The following is a 17722-nucleotide window of genomic DNA, read 5'->3' on the forward strand; positions in this document are numbered from 1 at the left end:
TTACCGAAAGAACCAAGAAGATCTCAATGTGTCGTTAAACCCGCCACCACCCGACGGAGCCACTTAGTAAGGGTTGTCACGTAAACAGAACGTGCCAATTCGTCACTAGTACAGCAACACACCGGTGTGTTGGAGAGCCAAGGCACGACATTTACGATCTGAGTACGACGTTTCGCTAGTAATTACAACTAGCTTCATCAGGCTGGCGAAACGTCCGACTCAGATGGTAAATGTTTGTGGCTTTGCGCTCCAACACATGGCCAGTGTGCTGCTCTACGAGTAACTAATTGACACGTTCTGTTTACGTGACAAACCTTACTAAGTGGCTGTGTCGGGTGGTGGCGGGTTTAACGACACTATATATATTAACGCGATCTCACCCAAACAAAAAACCTGTATTATGGGTGCTGTACACTCCTAATTACTTTCGCTCTCGCCGTCACAACGTGAAGTTTTCCCGCTAACAACCAAGGTCGACTCAAGTCTTGCAAATTATAAACTCGAAAAATGCCTGCTGCGTCGCAGCGGAATGGACACCACTTGAGAAACAATACAATTGCGAGTTGACGTCATTGTTTTGTGAGCTCATTGTTATCATATTTGTGTGTGTGTCATATTTATTAATTCGTAACACTTGGTTGTCTGCTGGCCCGAGTCATCGCTGACAAAAGATCTGTAAATCTCAAACAAACTGAACTTTTTTTTATTTTACCCAGGTAAGGCACACCTGGGCTATGTAGCTCTTTGTTGTTGTTGGAGAAGCGACGTGGCTGTCACAAATGAGAAGCTCAACGAAGTTCGGGCTCTCATCGTCGAGTGGACATTTATAGAAGCAGCCAAACAACTCGAAACGCGTGGTGACTTTGACTCCAAATTTGGGGAGGAAAAACCAGAGGGCCCGGAAATATACAGCAGCAGGCGTCATGGTCGGGATCGAACTCACGCCCTCCTGTATACCAGGAGACGTAGTTAACATCTCCTATGCACCGTGGGTTATTTACTCGGGGTTATAAACTTAAAAACAAAATATTTCTATTGCCTTTAGAGTTCCTATGCAAAGATGGCGACGGTCCACGAGCGTACATCTTTGTAAGGGAGAGACTTTAAACAATGTACTGTATACAACAGGCGATCAGAGTCAGGGATCCAACCGACGAACCTCCTGTATACCAGGCGAGGTAGTTAACATCTCATAGCAACCGTGGGTTATTTACTCGGGGTTATAAACTTAAAAAAACACATTTCGATTGGCTTGAGTTTCCCTTACAAAGATGGCGACGGCCCACAGCGTACATCTTTGTAAAGGGGTGGAGCCTTTTCACGATGTGGCACGTGACGCCACAGCAACCAATCAGAGCGGCCCCCAGCTACCGAGTGTTCGATTGGAAGTTGTGGTGGTTGGGTTGGTGGACGCCGCCGGATTGTCAAGCACGCGACCCCGTCCCGCCAGCGCTGAGAGGGCCGCGAGGTTGACGCACGTGGTGGCTACTACGGTGGGTTGAAGCAAGGGGGGTTGGGGGCGCCTGGACTCCAACTCGGTTACAGATACGGCGGGAGCCTTGTGAGTGGCGAACGGACGAACGAGCGAGTTAGACGATTTGAAGGGAACGCCGACATGGAAGTTTTGTTTTGACAGTAAGTGGTGTGGAGGTGGTGGTGTGGGGGTAGCGGCGGTGATGGGGGCGGTGTGGTGGGGGTGTGGGGGTAGTGGCGGTGATGTGGGGGTGGTGGTGTGGGGGTAGTGGCGGTGATGGGGGCGGTGTAGTGGGGGTAGTGGCGGTGATGTGGGGGTGGTGATGTGGGGGTGGTGATGTGGGGGTGGTGATGTGAGGGTGGTGATGTGGGGGTGGTGATGTGGGGGTGGGGGCGGTGTGGGGGGTGCCCCATTCACGAGCGCGTTGCTGGCGACGCCACGCGTTGAAGTGTACAGTGCGGTAGTGTGGTGCAGAGTGGGGGGGGGTGGTGCAGAGTGGGGGGGGGTGCAGAGTGGGGGGGGGGGGGTGCAGAGTGGGGGGGGGGGTGCAGAGTGGGGGGGGGGGTGCAGAGTGGGGGGGGGGGTGCAGAGTGGGGGGGGGGGTGCAGAATGGGGGGGGTGCAGAATGGGGGGGGGGGGGGGGCGCAGCGGTCAGCGCGCCGCGCTACAGGACCTGGCGACCCCAGTTCGATTTCCCGCTCACGGCCAACACCGGTGACGATAACCTGAACCGGATCCTGGGCCTCCTCCCCTAGGTCGACTCGGCCTCAAATGTCTACCTGGCGCGATGCATAAAAATATCGCCACTGGGGAGACAAAGGTGGCCCGGGCGTGGTGCTTGCTCTATCCGCGTAAACACGCGCGCTCTGGGCAAATCAAAGCTCGTTGATTTGGAAGCAGAACTGTAAATATATTGGGCCGTAGTTTGTATCAGTCAGGGGAGTCGTCGTACCTGTCAACCCATACGGTTTACTCCGTATTCTTGTACGGGTAATTTAGTTTTCAGGTCCATACGAGGTACAGCCGTTTCAATCCGGGCAAAAAGCATTTCTTTGTGTTTCTCCCTCGTGATGGGACTTTGTCGGATGAACGTTGAGTTTTATAAGGGGCACGGGGTGACCAATAAGGTCTGAATTTGTGTGTAATGAGGTAGGGCGCTGATAAAGGGTTGACAGGTTTGGAAGAGAAGGCGGGGTTATCTCTGAACAGCTGGAAATGTTTTCTGTCGTAGAGGGTGAGTTGACAGTAATCAAGAGTCAGAACAGAGACAGCAGCCTTCTTTATGGCCTTGTCTCACCAATGTCAGACCAGAGAACGCCAACGGCGAACAGCACGAAGACACTGCACTATCGGGGCATTTATAGCTCGGGGTGAGCGGCTACAAAATGGGACCTTCTTGCCAGTATCAAATAATCGTTCATATCCTTTCTGGCAATAAAAAAGGTGTTCAGATGTTAAGTAGTGTATAGCCTAACACAGCTCATCGGCCCCAAGGGAGTGCATAATTACAGCAGCTTTGGGTTCAACAAAGGCAACACTCTCAACCGGATTTGACACGTGTCCCATCAGCATACCTGTCAACCCATATGGTTTACCCCGTATCCTTGTACAGGGAAATTTAGTTTTCAAATCCATACGGCAAACAGCCGTTTCAATACGGGCATCAACAGCTAGTTTGTGTCTATTTGTTTGTGTTTCTCCCTTGTGATGGGACTTTGTAGGATGAACGTTGGGATTTATAAGGAGCACGGGGTGACCAATAAAGTCTGAATTGGTCTGTAATGAGGTAGGGCGCTGATTAGGGGTTGACAGGTATGGAAGGGAAGGCGGTGTCATCTCTGAACAGTTAGAAAACTTTTATCTGTCGTAGAGGGCGAGTTGATAGTAATCTATTCATTTATACTGCAGGAGGAATCTGATGAGCTATAAAGTAAAAAAAAATTCACAGAAGTTGCTATCCTTAATATGTCATCAACTGAACAAAAATCGGCTCGATTATCCCACGTGACAGTTGTCAATTCCTGGTCTCTGACCTGAGTGGCCCATTTTAACAACGTGAGTTGCTCTCCCGGCCGTCGGCGCCCATGCTGGACATGCAACAACATCGCTTTGTAGCTCCACGGATCCCTCCTGCAGTGCAAATCGAAGATTTGGAAAACACGCGCGATACTGCGTTGCCAGTACTGCACGAGCACAACGAACAAAAGATCAACACGCTCGTCAATAACTGCCGTAAAATGGGAAAAGAAATGTATTTTTTATAAAATCAGTTACATTTTGGCCAATGGCTTTTATCAAGTGAACAATGTCTTTCATTTAACAATTGCAAACATTGCTTTCCTTTCTACCGGCAGGTTATTTTTTTTTTAACCATGTGTCCAGTTAGGATGACAACGCACATTCGAGGTGCATTCCATACTTTAAAATATATAAATAGATATTTTTGGATCCTATTTTATATATATTCATTATTATTTCCCCCACTGAGTGTTGCGTGTCACATTCCAAATTTTGTGGCAAATTTTTGTACATCTTTGTTCTTTGCGTTATACTTTTACACTTTTATGAAATCTTGTAAACCCAGGGTGGTGGTTGAACACCTTGTGGTGGATGACCTAAAACAGTGAGTGTCTGGCAGAGACCGTGTCCTCAATACGGGTGGAGGAACCAATGACTGGAAGTTCGTGGAAACAGTAAAATCAAGACAGTAGCGATAGCAGAGTGATAAGGAGGCCGACTGACTGCCAGTGAGCGGGCTACTGGAGCGAATTGGTAAGTGCTGGATCATCAATGGAGCTGGCTGCTTTACGACCGAGCAAGCATTCCTCTTTGGTTGAAAAGGGTAGTTGTGGAATGAGCCCAGAGGTCCAAGAATGTGCTGGTGGATCCGCTTTAAATTAGAAGCTGCCAAGAACTTGAAAGAAGCAAGCGTCCAGAAATATTTCCTGTCGGTTGTTCTGGTCACCGCTCGCTCACGCGACATCGAGACGGAGAGGGGGGGCGCTGGTTTACCCGATACGGGTCAAGTGGGTAAGAATGCTATGACACCACCGCCACCACCATGATAATGACGACGGCGGTGATGATGAAATGAACTCCCTAAACGGCACGTTGCGGAGTGGAGCTGGTCGCAGCCATGCCGAGACAGGGATGACCTGGTATTGAGAATGAGAAGAAGAAATATTGGTTAAATTTAAACGCCGACTGAGCTAAACCCGACGCAGCTAGACCGCCCGTGTCAGGGCCGTGACCCCGTGTCAGGGCAACATGTGCCGGCAAGGTATGAGGGCCTGGGTTCGACCTCTGCGTCGGTGTGCACGGGCGCGCGTGTCTCTTGCGGGGTTGAGAATGGCTGTGCGGGAAGACACTGGATTGGTGAAGGCAGGGACCAATGCTGCTGCTGTGCCCCCTCCTACCCACCTACACAGAGCCCCGCTGCTCTGTGGCCACCCTCTTGTTCTTTTTTCACGGTGGGTCATAATGGCCATGTCTTCCTCTGTCGTACAGATTTAATAGCAGCAGATTAAGGATGCAATTTTAGATGTTATCTCCACTCAGGTGTCTGTTCAGAAGCAGAGTGGATTTTGTCCCTTCCCCGGTTAAAGGAGTGAAGACAGCAGCCAGCGGCGGAGTGTTTACGATGTGGCGGTCGATGGTTTGGGATTTGTGGCTGAACTACGCACATACCGCCGATTCTTTGATGGCGCCATTTGTGGCACCGGGTAGCCGCATCGGTCGCATGCCCTGTCCCCGATTCGGTTGATGGTCGACCATTTGCGGCGTGGTAGGTTGAAACCCGGAGGTTCGATGGTCGGGTCCTGTGTGAGATGTTTACTTTTGACGTTGGCCGCAGTCCAGACTTGCTTCCACCGATCCAGCAAACGACCTCCGAGGACTTGGGTTCAACCCCTGTAGTGGTATCTTCACCCACAGGTCCCCCTGTGAAGGCCTCTTAAGATCCGGGGATGCAGATCTTCTCTGCGGTCCCAGGTCATAGAGGCTTCAGTCTCTGGGCGACCGAGCTGTTCGTTGTGTCGCAGCCCGCAGACTCTGGAACTCTCCCCCATGACATCTCAGGATCTCTCAGTCTGTAGCCATTTTTAAACACACGCCTTAAAATGCATCTGCACACTTCTATTTCGTCAACGTTTAGTTGAATTCGGCAAACGGCTTTGAGCATTCATTTTATTATCTTGCCACGTCATTGTGTTTAGTTTTTTGAGTCGCTGTCATGCCGAGTGTCTGCTGCTGTGTCTTCTACAGCGCTTAGACATGCTTGATGAAAGGTGATTTATGCGTATAATTTTTGATTATCATCTCTCTTTCTGCTCTCCTTTCCCTGCCATAGGAATGTGGAATTTCAACTCCCTTGGGTCGGCATTGCCCGTGGCTCGTTTGAGCTGGGAGACACAAAATCTGAGTGTCGGCCGTTATTGAAAAAACGAGTTGGGGTGGGGGGAAATCACGCACCATGCATGGATTCCGTTCACGCTTTCCAACAGGGCACGTTTGTCCCCAGAAGTGTTTGACTAGCAGTAGAGCCTGACGAAACTGGTTGTTGTAATGATCGGCAAAACGTCGAATTGTAAATGTTGTAGTGGGTTTACTCTCCAACACACAACCGGTTAGTGCTGAACTAGTAACTAATTGTGCACGTTCTGTTTACGTGACAAACATTACTGACTCGCTGTGTCGGGGTGGTGGCAGATTTAACGACCACATTTATATACTTACGCGATCTCACCCTCCAAAAAAACCTCTTGGGTAATATTGGTCGCGAAAGCCTATTACGTGGGTTTAATTACACATTTATAATTGCGCGCTGTAACCCAAAAACCTCTTATGGATAATATTTGTCGCGAAAGCCTGCATGTTAAACTAACAGTAAAGAAGCGAGGGGAAAAAACACATTTCCACTTACGAAATATTCCTTTCAACTGCGGCTTGTGTCTCCGCGCTTTGGTGCAATGACCCTTGCTTCGGCACGGTTTCGTTTTTTGACCGGGTTCAAGTCCCACAGGGGCACCGCAGCTTCACGCTCGAGTTCGCCTCCCCCGCCCTTGGGTCGTCTCTAAGAGAGCCACCCGTGACCCCCCCCCCCCCCCCCCCTACAGACGAGACCAGCAGCACCGGGCCTCGCTCGCGTTTGACGAGCGCGGTGCTTCCGTGGCCGTCATCTGGACAGGTCGCGTGCGGGGAACGTTGCGAGCCAGCGACGCGATGGCAGCCAGCGCCGGCCTGCGCCTACCGCCGCTGCCCACCATCGGCGAGATCATCCGCGTGTACAACCTGCGCGCGCAGAAGCAGCTCTCGCAGAACTTCCTGCTCAACCAGCGCCTGTCCGGTACGCGACTCTTCCCCCCCCCCCCACCGAGAAGGGGGTTAAACACGGACAGGGACCAATTGTGTGAGTGAGTGAGTGGGTGGATGCGTAATTGGGTGGATGAGTAATTGGGTAAGTGGATGATTGTGTGAGTGGGTGAGTGAGTGAGTGATTGTGTGATTGGGTGAGTGGGTGATTGTGTGAGTAGGTTGGGCGAGTTGGTAATTGTGTGAGTGGGTGGGTGGGTGAGTAAGTGGGTGAGTGGATGATTGTGCGAGTGACTGGGTGATTGTGTGAGTGGGTGATTGTGTGAGTGGGTGATTGTGTGAGTGGGTGAGTGGGTGACTGAGTGAATGAGTGGGTGATTGTATGAGTAGGTTGGGAAAGTGGGTAATTGTGTGAGTGGATGAGTAAGTGGGTGAGTGGGTGATTGTGTGAGTGGGTGATTGTGTGAGTGGGTGATTGTGTGAGTAGGTGACTGAGTGTGTGAGTGGGTGACTGAGTGTGTGAGTGGGTGACTGAGTGTGTGAGTGGGTGATTGGGTGAGTGGGTCATTGTGTGAGTGAGTGGGTGATTGTGTGAGTGAATGAGTGGGTGATTGTATGAGTAGGTGGGTGAGTAAGTGGGTGAGTGGGTGAGTAAGTGGATGATTGTGTGAGTGGGTGACTGAGTGTGTGAGTGGGTGATTGTGTGGTTGAGTAAGTGGGTGAGTAATTGGGTGAGTGGGTGATTAGGTGATTGTGTGATTGGGTGGTTGAGTAATTGGGGGAGTGAGTGATTGGTTGATTGTGTGATTGGGTAAGTGGGTGAGTGGGTGAGTGATTGTGGGAGTGGGTGAGTGATTGTGGGAGTGGGTGAGTGGGTGGGTCAATCTGTGTGTCTGGTTAAATGTATATGTTTGGACAATGAAATTAGGAGTTTACTGTGTTTGCTCATGGGTAGGTAAGTGTTCATGCGTGATTTAATATGAGGGAGATTACATTTCTGTAAATAATCTGCTTAATGTAACACCAAAATGAGCTGCGATAATCGCCATTTCAACAACGTTTTTGCCAAACATGGCCGCTGCGTTTATCGTGGCGAGCGGTTCCGGTCTGCGTGTGTTTCCCCACTCCCCCCCGTGCCTCAACGTGCACCCCAGCCCCGGGTGGAGTGGGGGTCAGCAACCAAAACAACAAGAAGAGGCGTTTTTCAACGGTTTTACTTAACTTGATTCCTCTGTTTGTCGTGGTCAAATCTTGTAATAAAAATTTTGTCCACTTCCCGTTGTCCAATCAATTCCACATTTTGCACACGTACTCAGATCCGGTGACAATGGATGCCTGTATAAAAATCGGCATCAATTAAATTAATTCGCTACTTTAAAGCAATTTACATTTTGTATGGATGCCTTATTATTTTTATATATATTTGTGTTGGTCAAAAACGCCGCGGTCCCTCAACTGTGGAATCAGCTCGCACAAAAAGCAGGCGCCGTGTGTCTCAGGCGCCATTAACGTACTTCTCGACCGTGAGTTAAACGAAGTTGTTAATAAAATAGTTGTTTAAAAAAAATATTTTTTAAAGGTGTTTATTTTTAATTAGAATTCGGTAAAAAAAACCCTAAATATTTCAAGAGCCGCAATGCACCGTGGTGAATAGAAGCCGGAGGTTCTTAATAAATAACGGTCACGAAGCCGGTCACTTAAAGAGCCGCATGCGGCCGCGGAGCCGCAGGTTGCCGACCCCTGACCTAGATGGACAAAAGGCCGACGAGATAGGACGACAGAGCTTGGGCAGTTGTTGGCGCCAGTTCTGGCTCCCTTTTCGCTCACTCGCCCATCTGCTTTTCCGCGCCTCCATGCCAAAACAGTTTATTACAATTTCTGCTGCGGTGTTTTGATCTGTGATTGGCGTGAACGACTGTTTACATTTAAATAATGATTACTATTATTCTCTTGCGTGGCACAAATGCTGTGCTGACATCGTGGTGTGCCTGCTGCTCCTGCTGCTGCTGTGACTGCTGCTGCTGCTACTGCTGCTCTTTCTGCTGCTGCTACTGCTGCTGATTTGCTGCTGCTGTTTCTGCCTCTGCTACTGCTCTGTCTACTGCTGCTGCTGTGACTGCTGTTGCTGTGTCTGCTGCTGCTGCTGCGATTGCTGCGGCCACTGCTGCCGCCGCTGCCGCTCAACAACAGACAAGATCGTGCGGCAGTCGGGCTCGCTGCGCGACGCCTACGTGTGCGAGGTGGGTCCCGGCCCGGGCAGCCTCACCCGCGCCATCCTGGAGCGTGGCGCCGCCCGCGTCCTGGCCATCGAGAAGGACCCTCGCTTCCTGCCCAGCCTGCGGGTGAGCGAGCCGCTGGGGGCGTGGGGAAGGGCGGGGCGATGGATTGCGCAGGGATGGGAGTCGGCGACGAGTGGAGCTGTTGACCAAGAAGCGGCGCGAAACGTCGTGCTCAGATTGTAAAAGTTGTGGCTTTGCTCTCCAACACACTACTGGTGTGCTGTACTCTTAACCAATTGGCATGTTCTGTTCACGTGACAAACCTTACTAATTGTCCGTGTCAGGTGGTGGCGGATTTAACGACACATTTATATATTTACGCGATCTAACCCAAAAAAAACCTGGCAGGCTCACGGGCAGTGCGGCGAACGTAGAACTGTGACCTGGGAGAGTCTCAAGACTCTTATGCGTACCGTGTCAACCCGTACGGTTTACCCTGTATTCTTGTACAGGGAAATTGAGTAAATGGAGACCCACAGAGATACATCGAGACCCACAGAGATACATAGAGACCAATAGAGATACATAGAGACCCATAGAGATACATAGATATAGCATACCTGTCAACCCATACAGTTTACCCCGTATTCTTGTACAGGGAAGTTGAGTTTTCACGTCCATATGGCGTACAGCCGTTTCAATACGGGCAACAAAAATGTTTTTGTTTGTGTGTTTGTGGTTCTCCCTCGTGATGGGACTTTGTAGGATGAACGTTGAGATGAATAAGTGGCATGGGGTGACCAATCAGGTCTGAGTTGGCCTGTAACAAGGCGGGCATTGATAAGGGGTTGATAGGTTTGCTTATGTCGGTGGGTGGGGGTTGGGGAGAGGGGGGTTACTGCCCAAGTGTTTGCAGCAGGGGGCGGTGTTTATCAGGGCCACAGTCACTCCGACATGAGATGTTGACTCCCTCGCCTGGTATGCAGGAGGTCGAGGGTTCGATCCCGACCATGATGCCTGCTGTATATTTGGAGTTTGCGTGTCTCTCTCTCTCCCCTTGGTTGCGTGGATATTTCTCCAGGTCTGCTGGTTTTTCCCTCCACATTTAGAAACATGCTTTTAGAGTATTTGGCTGCTTTAAATGTCCACATAAGCCATTTTGTTGAGCTATCATTTGTGGCCAGTTTGCTTCTGAAAAATCTATTTAGCTCAGTGGGCCTTACTTGGTAAAGTAAAATAGTTGATATTAGTAAATGTACGTTGGGCTTCTTTCGCACCGTACGTAGCCAGCCGTGCTAATCGGAGGATGGGCGAGTGTGTGGGTGAGTGACTATGTGAGTGGGTGAGTGACTATGTGAGTCTATGTATGTACGTTTAACTTATTTTGCACCGTACGTAGTCAACCGTGCTAATCGGAGGTGCTTGGAAAAGACAACAAACTAAACACAAAAAGCAGTTCTGAAGAAATGAACCTCCTTATAGAGAGACACCCAGACCTATGGCTCAAAACGATTCTCCCTGACAAAACCATTGAGACGTACAGACACCCAGACCCAGGGCTTGAACCTCTGGGGTCAGGAGCTCTGGTTTGGTATGTGTGTTGAACTTTTTTCGCACCGTACGTAGCCAACCGTGATAATCGCAGGATGGGTGAATGTGTGTACGGAACCAACCGTGCTTACATAGTCACTTACCCACACACCCATCCTCAGATTAGCACGGTTGGTTCAACATACGTACATGTACAAAGACGGTGACCGCGTCGCGCGCTTTCAGATGCACTTCTGCGGCCTCAGGAACGCTCTTCCTTCCGATATTGGGAAGCCACTGGAGCTTTGCACTTTTACATCATCATCATCTAGATTGAAAACTCTTTTTTTAACTGCTTTAAGTGTTTAGTTTGTTGTCCTTCCCCCCGCACCTCCAATTAGCGGTGTGAATCGAAGTTCAACGTGCACACAGACATACATCGTCATCCACGTTGGCCGTGACCGGCTGCTGCTGTGCCTCGCCTCGCTTGCTGATCGTCGGCGCTGTTGCCGTGTACCGCTTTCCCCCCCGTGTGTTTCTCCCGTGTGTGTTTCCTCCGCGTGTTTCCTCCCCTCAGCTGCTGTCGGAGGCGGCTCCCGGGCGGATGGAGGTGGTGTTGGGGGACATCCTCACATACCCCCTGGACAACTCCTTCCCAGAGTCCCTGAGACGCAAATGGGATGAGGGTGAGACGACACGGGGACCGCGGGAGAAACGGAAGGAGACGAGTCAGGGGGGGAAAGAGACACAGGAAGGAACGGGGAGACATGGGGAGACACGGGAAGGAACGGGGAGACACGGGAAGCAGCAGGTACACCACGTGGCAGTCGGGCTCGCTGGTGAGCAAAGTTAACAGGAACAGTAGCCATGGTAGTAGCATGGTAGTAGCATGGTAGTAGCGCTATAAGAGTGATTGGGAGGCGACTGACCACCGGTGAGCGAGCGAGTGGAGTGAATCAGTGCTGGATCATCAGTCATCACCCCGACTGCTGCTGCCGCTTCACTCTGAATCCTCTGCGGTGAAGCAGTGAGGTGGGAGCTGGGCGCTCCACCCCACGTGGCAGCAGCAGCAGCGGGAGTCCAACCGTGGTCGAGTGCGTGCCGTGCACAGCAGCAGTGACAGATTATTCGGTGTGAATGAGGCTTCGGCATGAAACACAAAACGGAGCTTCTTCGATGGTGGGGGTGGGGGACAGAAGTGGGCGAGGGTGGTGGTGGTGGCGGGGGCACACGAGATGTGAAGACGGCTTCCCTCTCTCTTCTACCCATCTCCCTCCCTCTCTCTTCCTCCCTCTCTCCCCACTCTCTCCCCCCTCTCTCACCCCCCTCTCTCACCCCCCCCTTTCTCCCCCCCCCCCCTCACCCCCCCCCCCCCCCTCTCTCCCCCCTTTCTCTTGTGCTGCACTCTTGACTTGGGCGTCTCAGTGGCTAGGAGATGTTACCTCCCTCGTGGATTCGATCCCGACCCTGACGCCTGCTGCGTCTCTCTCCCCGTGGTTGCGTGGATTTTTCTCCGGTTCCGGCAGTTTTTCCCTCATTTAGAATTTACACGCGTTTAGAGTATTTGGCTGCTATAGATGTCAACGTGATAAGCCACTTCGTTGAGCTATCATTTGTGATAGCCAGGTGGCATCTGAAAAAGCCATGTAGCTCAGTGGGCCTTACCTGGTAAAATAACAAAATTAGTTTGAGCAGCAACTTGCAAATGTGATTTCTAACTTTAATCCTTGCCCCCGTATCGATAGGTAAAGCTTAATGTGCTATTTCATTCAGGGACTACTGTGTGGTGTGGGTCTGTTGTTGTTGTTCGGCTGCCTTGCCCATGCTTTGACAAATCGGCAGGAATGTATCGTGCAATTTGCACCTCGTATACTTTCTACATATTCGAGTCACTCGCTTTGCCGTTTATAATATGTTGCACTTCTAGCGCGCTGTATTGTTTTTAACGTTCCGACCCCCCCGTGTGCCCCCTTGCTTGACATCCGTGATGAAAAACAAAGAGCGTCATCGCTCATCAGGAGATTCCGTCCTCCTCCCGGGCCTAGAGAGAGGTTCTGCTCCTCTGACTTTGCTCGGCCAAAATGTTAGCCGGGCAACTCGATCCGTTCGACTCTTTGAATCCTTTTTAACAATAGGTTGTACCCCTTTCTGGCAATAAAACAGGCGCTGAAATGTTAAAACACCAAACAGAATCCTTATTCACGGAATCCTGTCTGGATTAACCACACGCAGGACTTGTGGTGATCATGCAAACACAAAACATGCTCCGATAATATATGATGCACTGTCTTTGAAACTGATTGGTCCACACCAGAGACAGCTTTCTTTTAAATCCTCAAACTTTTAAATCCTCAAACTTTGATTCCCCGAGGGACTTAGAATCCCCCCACTCCTCCATTAGAATCGTGTGTTCAGATTATATTCCTGGAAAATAAAAGTTTCGTTTAATTTGCATATATATTTTTTGAGTGACTCGCTTACCTTTCCTATACCTTCCACTCCTATCGTGTTTGTTTTGCATTGTCGGTTGTTGCAAACTCGCTGACCCCATGGAGAGCTTCCGTAGCTCACGAGGACATTCCCTGCTCCTCCTCCCGGCCAAGAGAAAAAGATTCCGATCCTCCGACTTTTCCCAGATCCTCCCAACATCCACATCATCGGCAACCTGCCCTTCAGCGTCTCCACCGCGCTCGTCATCGATTGGCTCGAGTGCATGGCCAATCGCAGCGGGCCCTTCTCCTACGGCAGGACCCGACTCACGCTCACCTTCCAGAAAGAGGTGGCCGAGGTGGGGAGCTCCCTGGTTCTGTGCGACTTGTTTTTTATTGTTTTTTAATGGTATTTATTTTATTGTATGTTTTTTATTGTATTTATTTTTACGTCAACGAAACAACTCGCAAGCCCGTCACAAACGCATCGCGGGCTTCATAGTTGCAACACGTATGCTTCTATGTTAGCCGGCGTGCAGCCTGTAAGTTCTGCGAGGTCCGCGGATGCCTTCCGTGGGGCGTTATGAGGGTCAGGGGGAGGTGTACGTCTGACATGGGAATGGGGACATTTGTTTAGTTGTGTTTATTCAGCGTTTGGCAATGTCTAGAGTCTGCGCGAATTCCACGCTGTCCTCTGGGGAGCGTTTGCTTCTCCTTGGGCTGCCGTTCCCGCAACAGTGCCGCCCATCGGCCATCATCCCCTTCTCACCGTGATGGCTTCTTGTCCAAGCCCACTTGCCTTCCTTCATCGTCCATGTGACCGTCTCCAATTTGCATGGGGTGGTGGGGGGGCGGCCGCGGTGACTAGGAGATGTTAACTCCTTCACCTGGTATGCAGGAGGTCGTGGGTTCAATCCCGACCCTGACGATACCTGCTGCTGTATATTTGGAGTTTGCATTTTCCTCTTTCGTCATCATCACCACGGTGTCTAGGAGATGTTAACTACCTCGCCTGGTATGCAGGAGGTCGTGGGTTCGATCCCGAGTTCGATTCCCGTTCAGCGGCCACCGTCGCTGGCAAATATCTCAACGGGTTCTGTGCCTCCCCTAGGTCTACTCGGCCTTTCATGAGTACCTGGTGCACGCGGTGTGTAAACATCGGCACCGGGGAGACGAAGGAGGCCGAGCGCGGTGCTGGCCACCCCTCCGTGCGCCGTGTCGGCCTTCGTAGGTGCTGCTTCTCGCTAACTGCACTTGCCCCGACAGTCTGTTGAGGCTACACGGTGGGGTACCTTTGTATTTGTGTGATGCGCACAGCGGCTGGTGGCGAGCGTGCACAGCAGCCAGCGCTGCCGCCTGTCGGTGATGGCGCAGAGCCTGAGCTCGGTGAAGCTGCGCTTCGTCATCCCTGGCAGCGCGTTCGTCCCCGCGCCCAAGGTGAGCCCCTGGCTCCCCAGCTCCTGCTTACCGTCATCGCCGTCGTCGTCGTCAACATCAACACCATCAACATCGTAGTCATTATCATCATCATCGGCGTGATTGTCATCATCATTGTCGTCAACGTCGTCATCATTGTCGTTGTCATCGTTGTCACCATCATCCTAGAGCAGGGGTCCGCAACCAAAATAACAGAAGAGCCATTTGGAGAAAAAAAACTCTCACTGATTGGCTGTGTTGGGTGGAGGCATGCTAATGACACATTTCACGATCTAACCCAAAAGCCCTTTTTTCTGAATATTATGAAAATGACCTGGCAATCCCTGAATAGGGATCAAAAACAAAGATCCCCCGTATAGCCTGTAACAGACTGTTGGGGCAAGTGCTGTTAGCGATCACCTATGAAGACCGCCACGGCCCACGAGGAGGTGGGTGGCCAGCACCACGCCCGGCTGCCTTTGCCTCCCCTTTGGCGATGTTTACACACCGCACCAGGTACTCAGTTGAGGCTGAATCGACCATTTCAGAAAATCGCCACTGGTGTTGGCCGTCAGCGGGAACCGAACTCGGGTCGCCGGGTTTGTAGCGTATTGCGCCAACCACTTCACCACCGCTTCCCCGATCACACACACACACACGTGCGCAGCATCAACATCGCCCCCCCCCCCCCCTGCTAATGTGACAAACTTGCCAGGGACCCTGCCGTGAAAGGAAGGTTAGCGAGGCTCGGAGAGGCCTTCCCAGGTGAACCCTCGTAGCAGCAGCAGCAGCAGCAGCAGCGATGTCGCTGGCGCCGTGCCGCATGTGAACTGACGGGCGGTTCCCCCCCTCACCTCCTCTGCCGCCCCCCCGACTCCCCACCCCCAGGTGGACGTGGGGGTGGTGACACTGGAGCCGCTGGTGACCCCGCGCATCCAGCAGCCGTTCCCGCTCGTGGAGAAGGTCGTGCGCAACATCTTCCAGTTCCGCAGGAAGTACTGCCTGCGTGGCATCGAGTGAGTGAGAGACAGGAAGTACTGCCTGCGTGGCATCGAGTGAGTGAGAGACAGGAAGTACTGCCTGCGTGGCATCGAGTGAGTGAGAGACAGGAAGTACTGCCTGCGTGGCATCAAGTGAGTGAGAGACAGGAAGTACTGCCTGCGTGGCATCGAGTGAGAGACAGGAAGTACTGCCTGCGTGGCATCGAGTGAGTGAGAGACAGGAAGTACTGCCTGCGTGGCATCGAGTGAGTGAGAGACAGGAAGTACTGCCTGCGTGGCATCGAGTGAGAGACAGGAAGTACTGCCTGCGTGGCATCGAGTGAGTGAGAGACAGGAAGTACTGCCTGCGTGGCATCGAGTGAGTGAGAGACAGGAAGTACTGCCTGCGTGGCATCGAGTGAGTGGCGTCGAGTGAGTGGCAGGAAGTACTGCCTGCGTGGTGTCTCGTGAGGGGCAGCGGTGGTCTGGCTAACTCCGATAATGATAAGTAACTTTTTTTTTATGCATCTATGTATGTTGAACTTCTTTCGCACCGTACGTAGCCAACCGTGATCATCGGAGGATGGGTGAGTGTGTAGGTGAGTGACTGCGAGTCTGTGTATTATTAATTTTTTTCACACCGTACATAGCCAACCGTGTTAATTGAAGGTGCCGTGGGGGAAGGACAAACTAAACTCAAAAAGCAGTTCTAAAGAAATTCGTTTGTCAACCTAGATGAGCGTTCCAGACTGCCACAGAAACGCGTCTTGAGAACGCCACGCGACGATGCGGTGACCACCACCATCTTTGCGGTCTCCCTCTCCCCACCTCCCCCCCGCGTCCCCCCGCCAGGCTGCTGTTCCCGCAGGCGGAGCGCCTGTCGCTGTCCCAGCGCGTGCTGCGCGAGGGGGACGTGAGCCCGGTGCAGAGGCCCGCGGAGCTGAGCGTGCGCAGCGTGGGGCGGCTCTGCGGCGCCTACGCCGCCCTCTGCCTGGAGCGTCCCTCGCTTGTGGCCTACGACTACCGCCTGGAGCTGCGGGACGCGCGGCGGCGATCGCTAGCGCGCCGCCGCGGGGGGTTGGAGGGGGGAGGAGTGGAGGAGGAGGGGGAGGACAGGAAGAGGAAGGATGCAGATGACGGCAGCAGTGGTAACAGTGGCAGCAGTAGTAGTTGAAGCAACAGCAGGAGTGGTAACAACAGTGGTAGTAGTTGAAGCAGCAACAGCAGCAGCGGTAGTTGAAGCAACAACAACACCAGCAGCAGCTTCCAAGAGGAGCAGGAGCATCACAGGCAGCAGCGTCAGTAGTAGCCATCGCAATAGCAACAGCAGCAGATGGAGCAGCAGCTTCCAACAGGAGCAGCAGCAATAACACGGATAGCATCAGCAGCAGTAGCCATAGCAACAGCAGCAGCAACAGCAGTGGTGGCAGCAGCAGTAATGGCACCAGCTGCAATAACGGAATCAGCAGTGGCGAAGACAACTTAATTTGAACAGGTCGGGTGATTGTGGTCATCATCACCATTAAAGATAAAGATCCCCTGTATAGCCTTAACAGACTGTTGGGGCAAGTGCTGTCAGCGGGTAGCACCTGTAAAAGGCCGCCACGGCACACGAGGAGGTGGGTGGCCAGCACCACGCCCGACCGTTTTCCCGGTGGCGATGTTTACACAACGCACCAGCTACTGATTTGAGGCTGAGTCGACCTAGGGGGATGCCCAGGACCGGTTCAGATAATCGCTATCACTGGTGTTGGCCTTGAGCGGAAATCAAACCCGGGCCGCCGGGTTCGTAGCGCAGCACGCTCACCGCTACACTACCGCTCTCCATCACCACCACCACCGCGACCACCATCATCAACACCACTACCACCATCATCACCAGCCACCAACATTATCATCACTGTCATCACCAACATCAACAGCGCGACAAAAATATAAAATCAGCTTTAATCGGTGTATGTTTTGTACATATATGTAGATATTAAAGCCTGTATTTACATCAACACCGATCCAGAGTCTCTCCTCTCTGGCCCTCGCGGTTTTGCACGGGCAACATTGAAGCCTCATCAGCGGCAGCCACGACCTGTTCACTGCTGGATTAAGGCCTCCCCATGGCGTCACCGTCACGATCGTTCCCTGCGAGTCCACGTTGCCACCTGCACAACGACCCGTTCGCGCCATCGCCACCATCCACTGCAGCGGGCTTCCTCCTGGCCAGTTGAACACCTCGTAAGGAGGGTTTCGCGACCAATATCAAGAGGTTTTTTTCCTTTGGGTTAGACCACGTAAATATAAATGTGTCGTTAAACCCGCCACCAGCCGACACAGCCAATCACTAAGGTTCGTCACGTAAACCAACAACAA

The 17722-nt window shown here is 52.0% G+C and overlaps 1 protein-coding gene across 7 annotated transcripts; it reads left to right on the forward strand.

The window, feature by feature from the left end:
* Window positions 1-1353: 1353 nt before the first annotated feature.
* Window positions 1354-17413, forward strand: TFB1M (transcription factor B1, mitochondrial). Of its 7 annotated transcripts, none has more exons than XR_013640371.1 (8): window positions 1354-1493; window positions 6589-6818; window positions 8975-9126; window positions 11111-11219; window positions 13170-13321; window positions 14280-14399; window positions 15267-15776; window positions 16211-16340. XR_013640371.1 is itself a non-coding variant. In XM_078880452.1 (8 exons), exons 2-8 carry the CDS (start codon window positions 6695-6697, stop codon window positions 16530-16532), a joined length of 1107 nt encoding a protein of 368 aa, XP_078736578.1. In that variant the 5' UTR covers window positions 1354-1561; window positions 6589-6694; the 3' UTR covers window positions 16533-17413. The 7 variants fall into 7 exon arrangements, 6 of the variants coding, with proteins under 6 accessions (XP_078736578.1, XP_078736583.1, XP_078736577.1 ...); XM_078880452.1 differs by having other exon boundaries at window positions 1354-1561; window positions 15267-15394; window positions 16211-17413; XM_078880457.1 differs by having other exon boundaries at window positions 1354-1561; window positions 6660-6818; window positions 15267-15394; window positions 16211-17413.
* Window positions 17414-17722: the final 309 nt, after the last annotated feature.

The sequence above is a fragment of the Lampetra fluviatilis genome, chromosome 57, assembly GCF_964198595.1.
Source record: "Lampetra fluviatilis chromosome 57, kcLamFluv1.1, whole genome shotgun sequence".
Lineage (NCBI taxonomy): Eukaryota > Metazoa > Chordata > Hyperoartia > Petromyzontiformes > Petromyzontidae > Lampetra > Lampetra fluviatilis.

Bases quoted from the DNA above. Each gene is read 5' to 3' on its own strand.
- TFB1M (XM_078880452.1), top strand. From the start codon at position 6,695: ATGGCAGCCAGCGCCGGCCTGCGCCTACCGCCGCTGCCCACCATCGGC. The intron at 11,220-13,169 runs GTGAGACGACAC...GACTTTTCCCAG, and splicing joins GAGACGCAAATGGGATGAGG to ATCCTCCCAACATCCACATC. The intron at 14,400-15,266 runs GTGAGCCCCTGG...CCCCACCCCCAG, and splicing joins CGTTCGTCCCCGCGCCCAAG to GTGGACGTGGGGGTGGTGAC.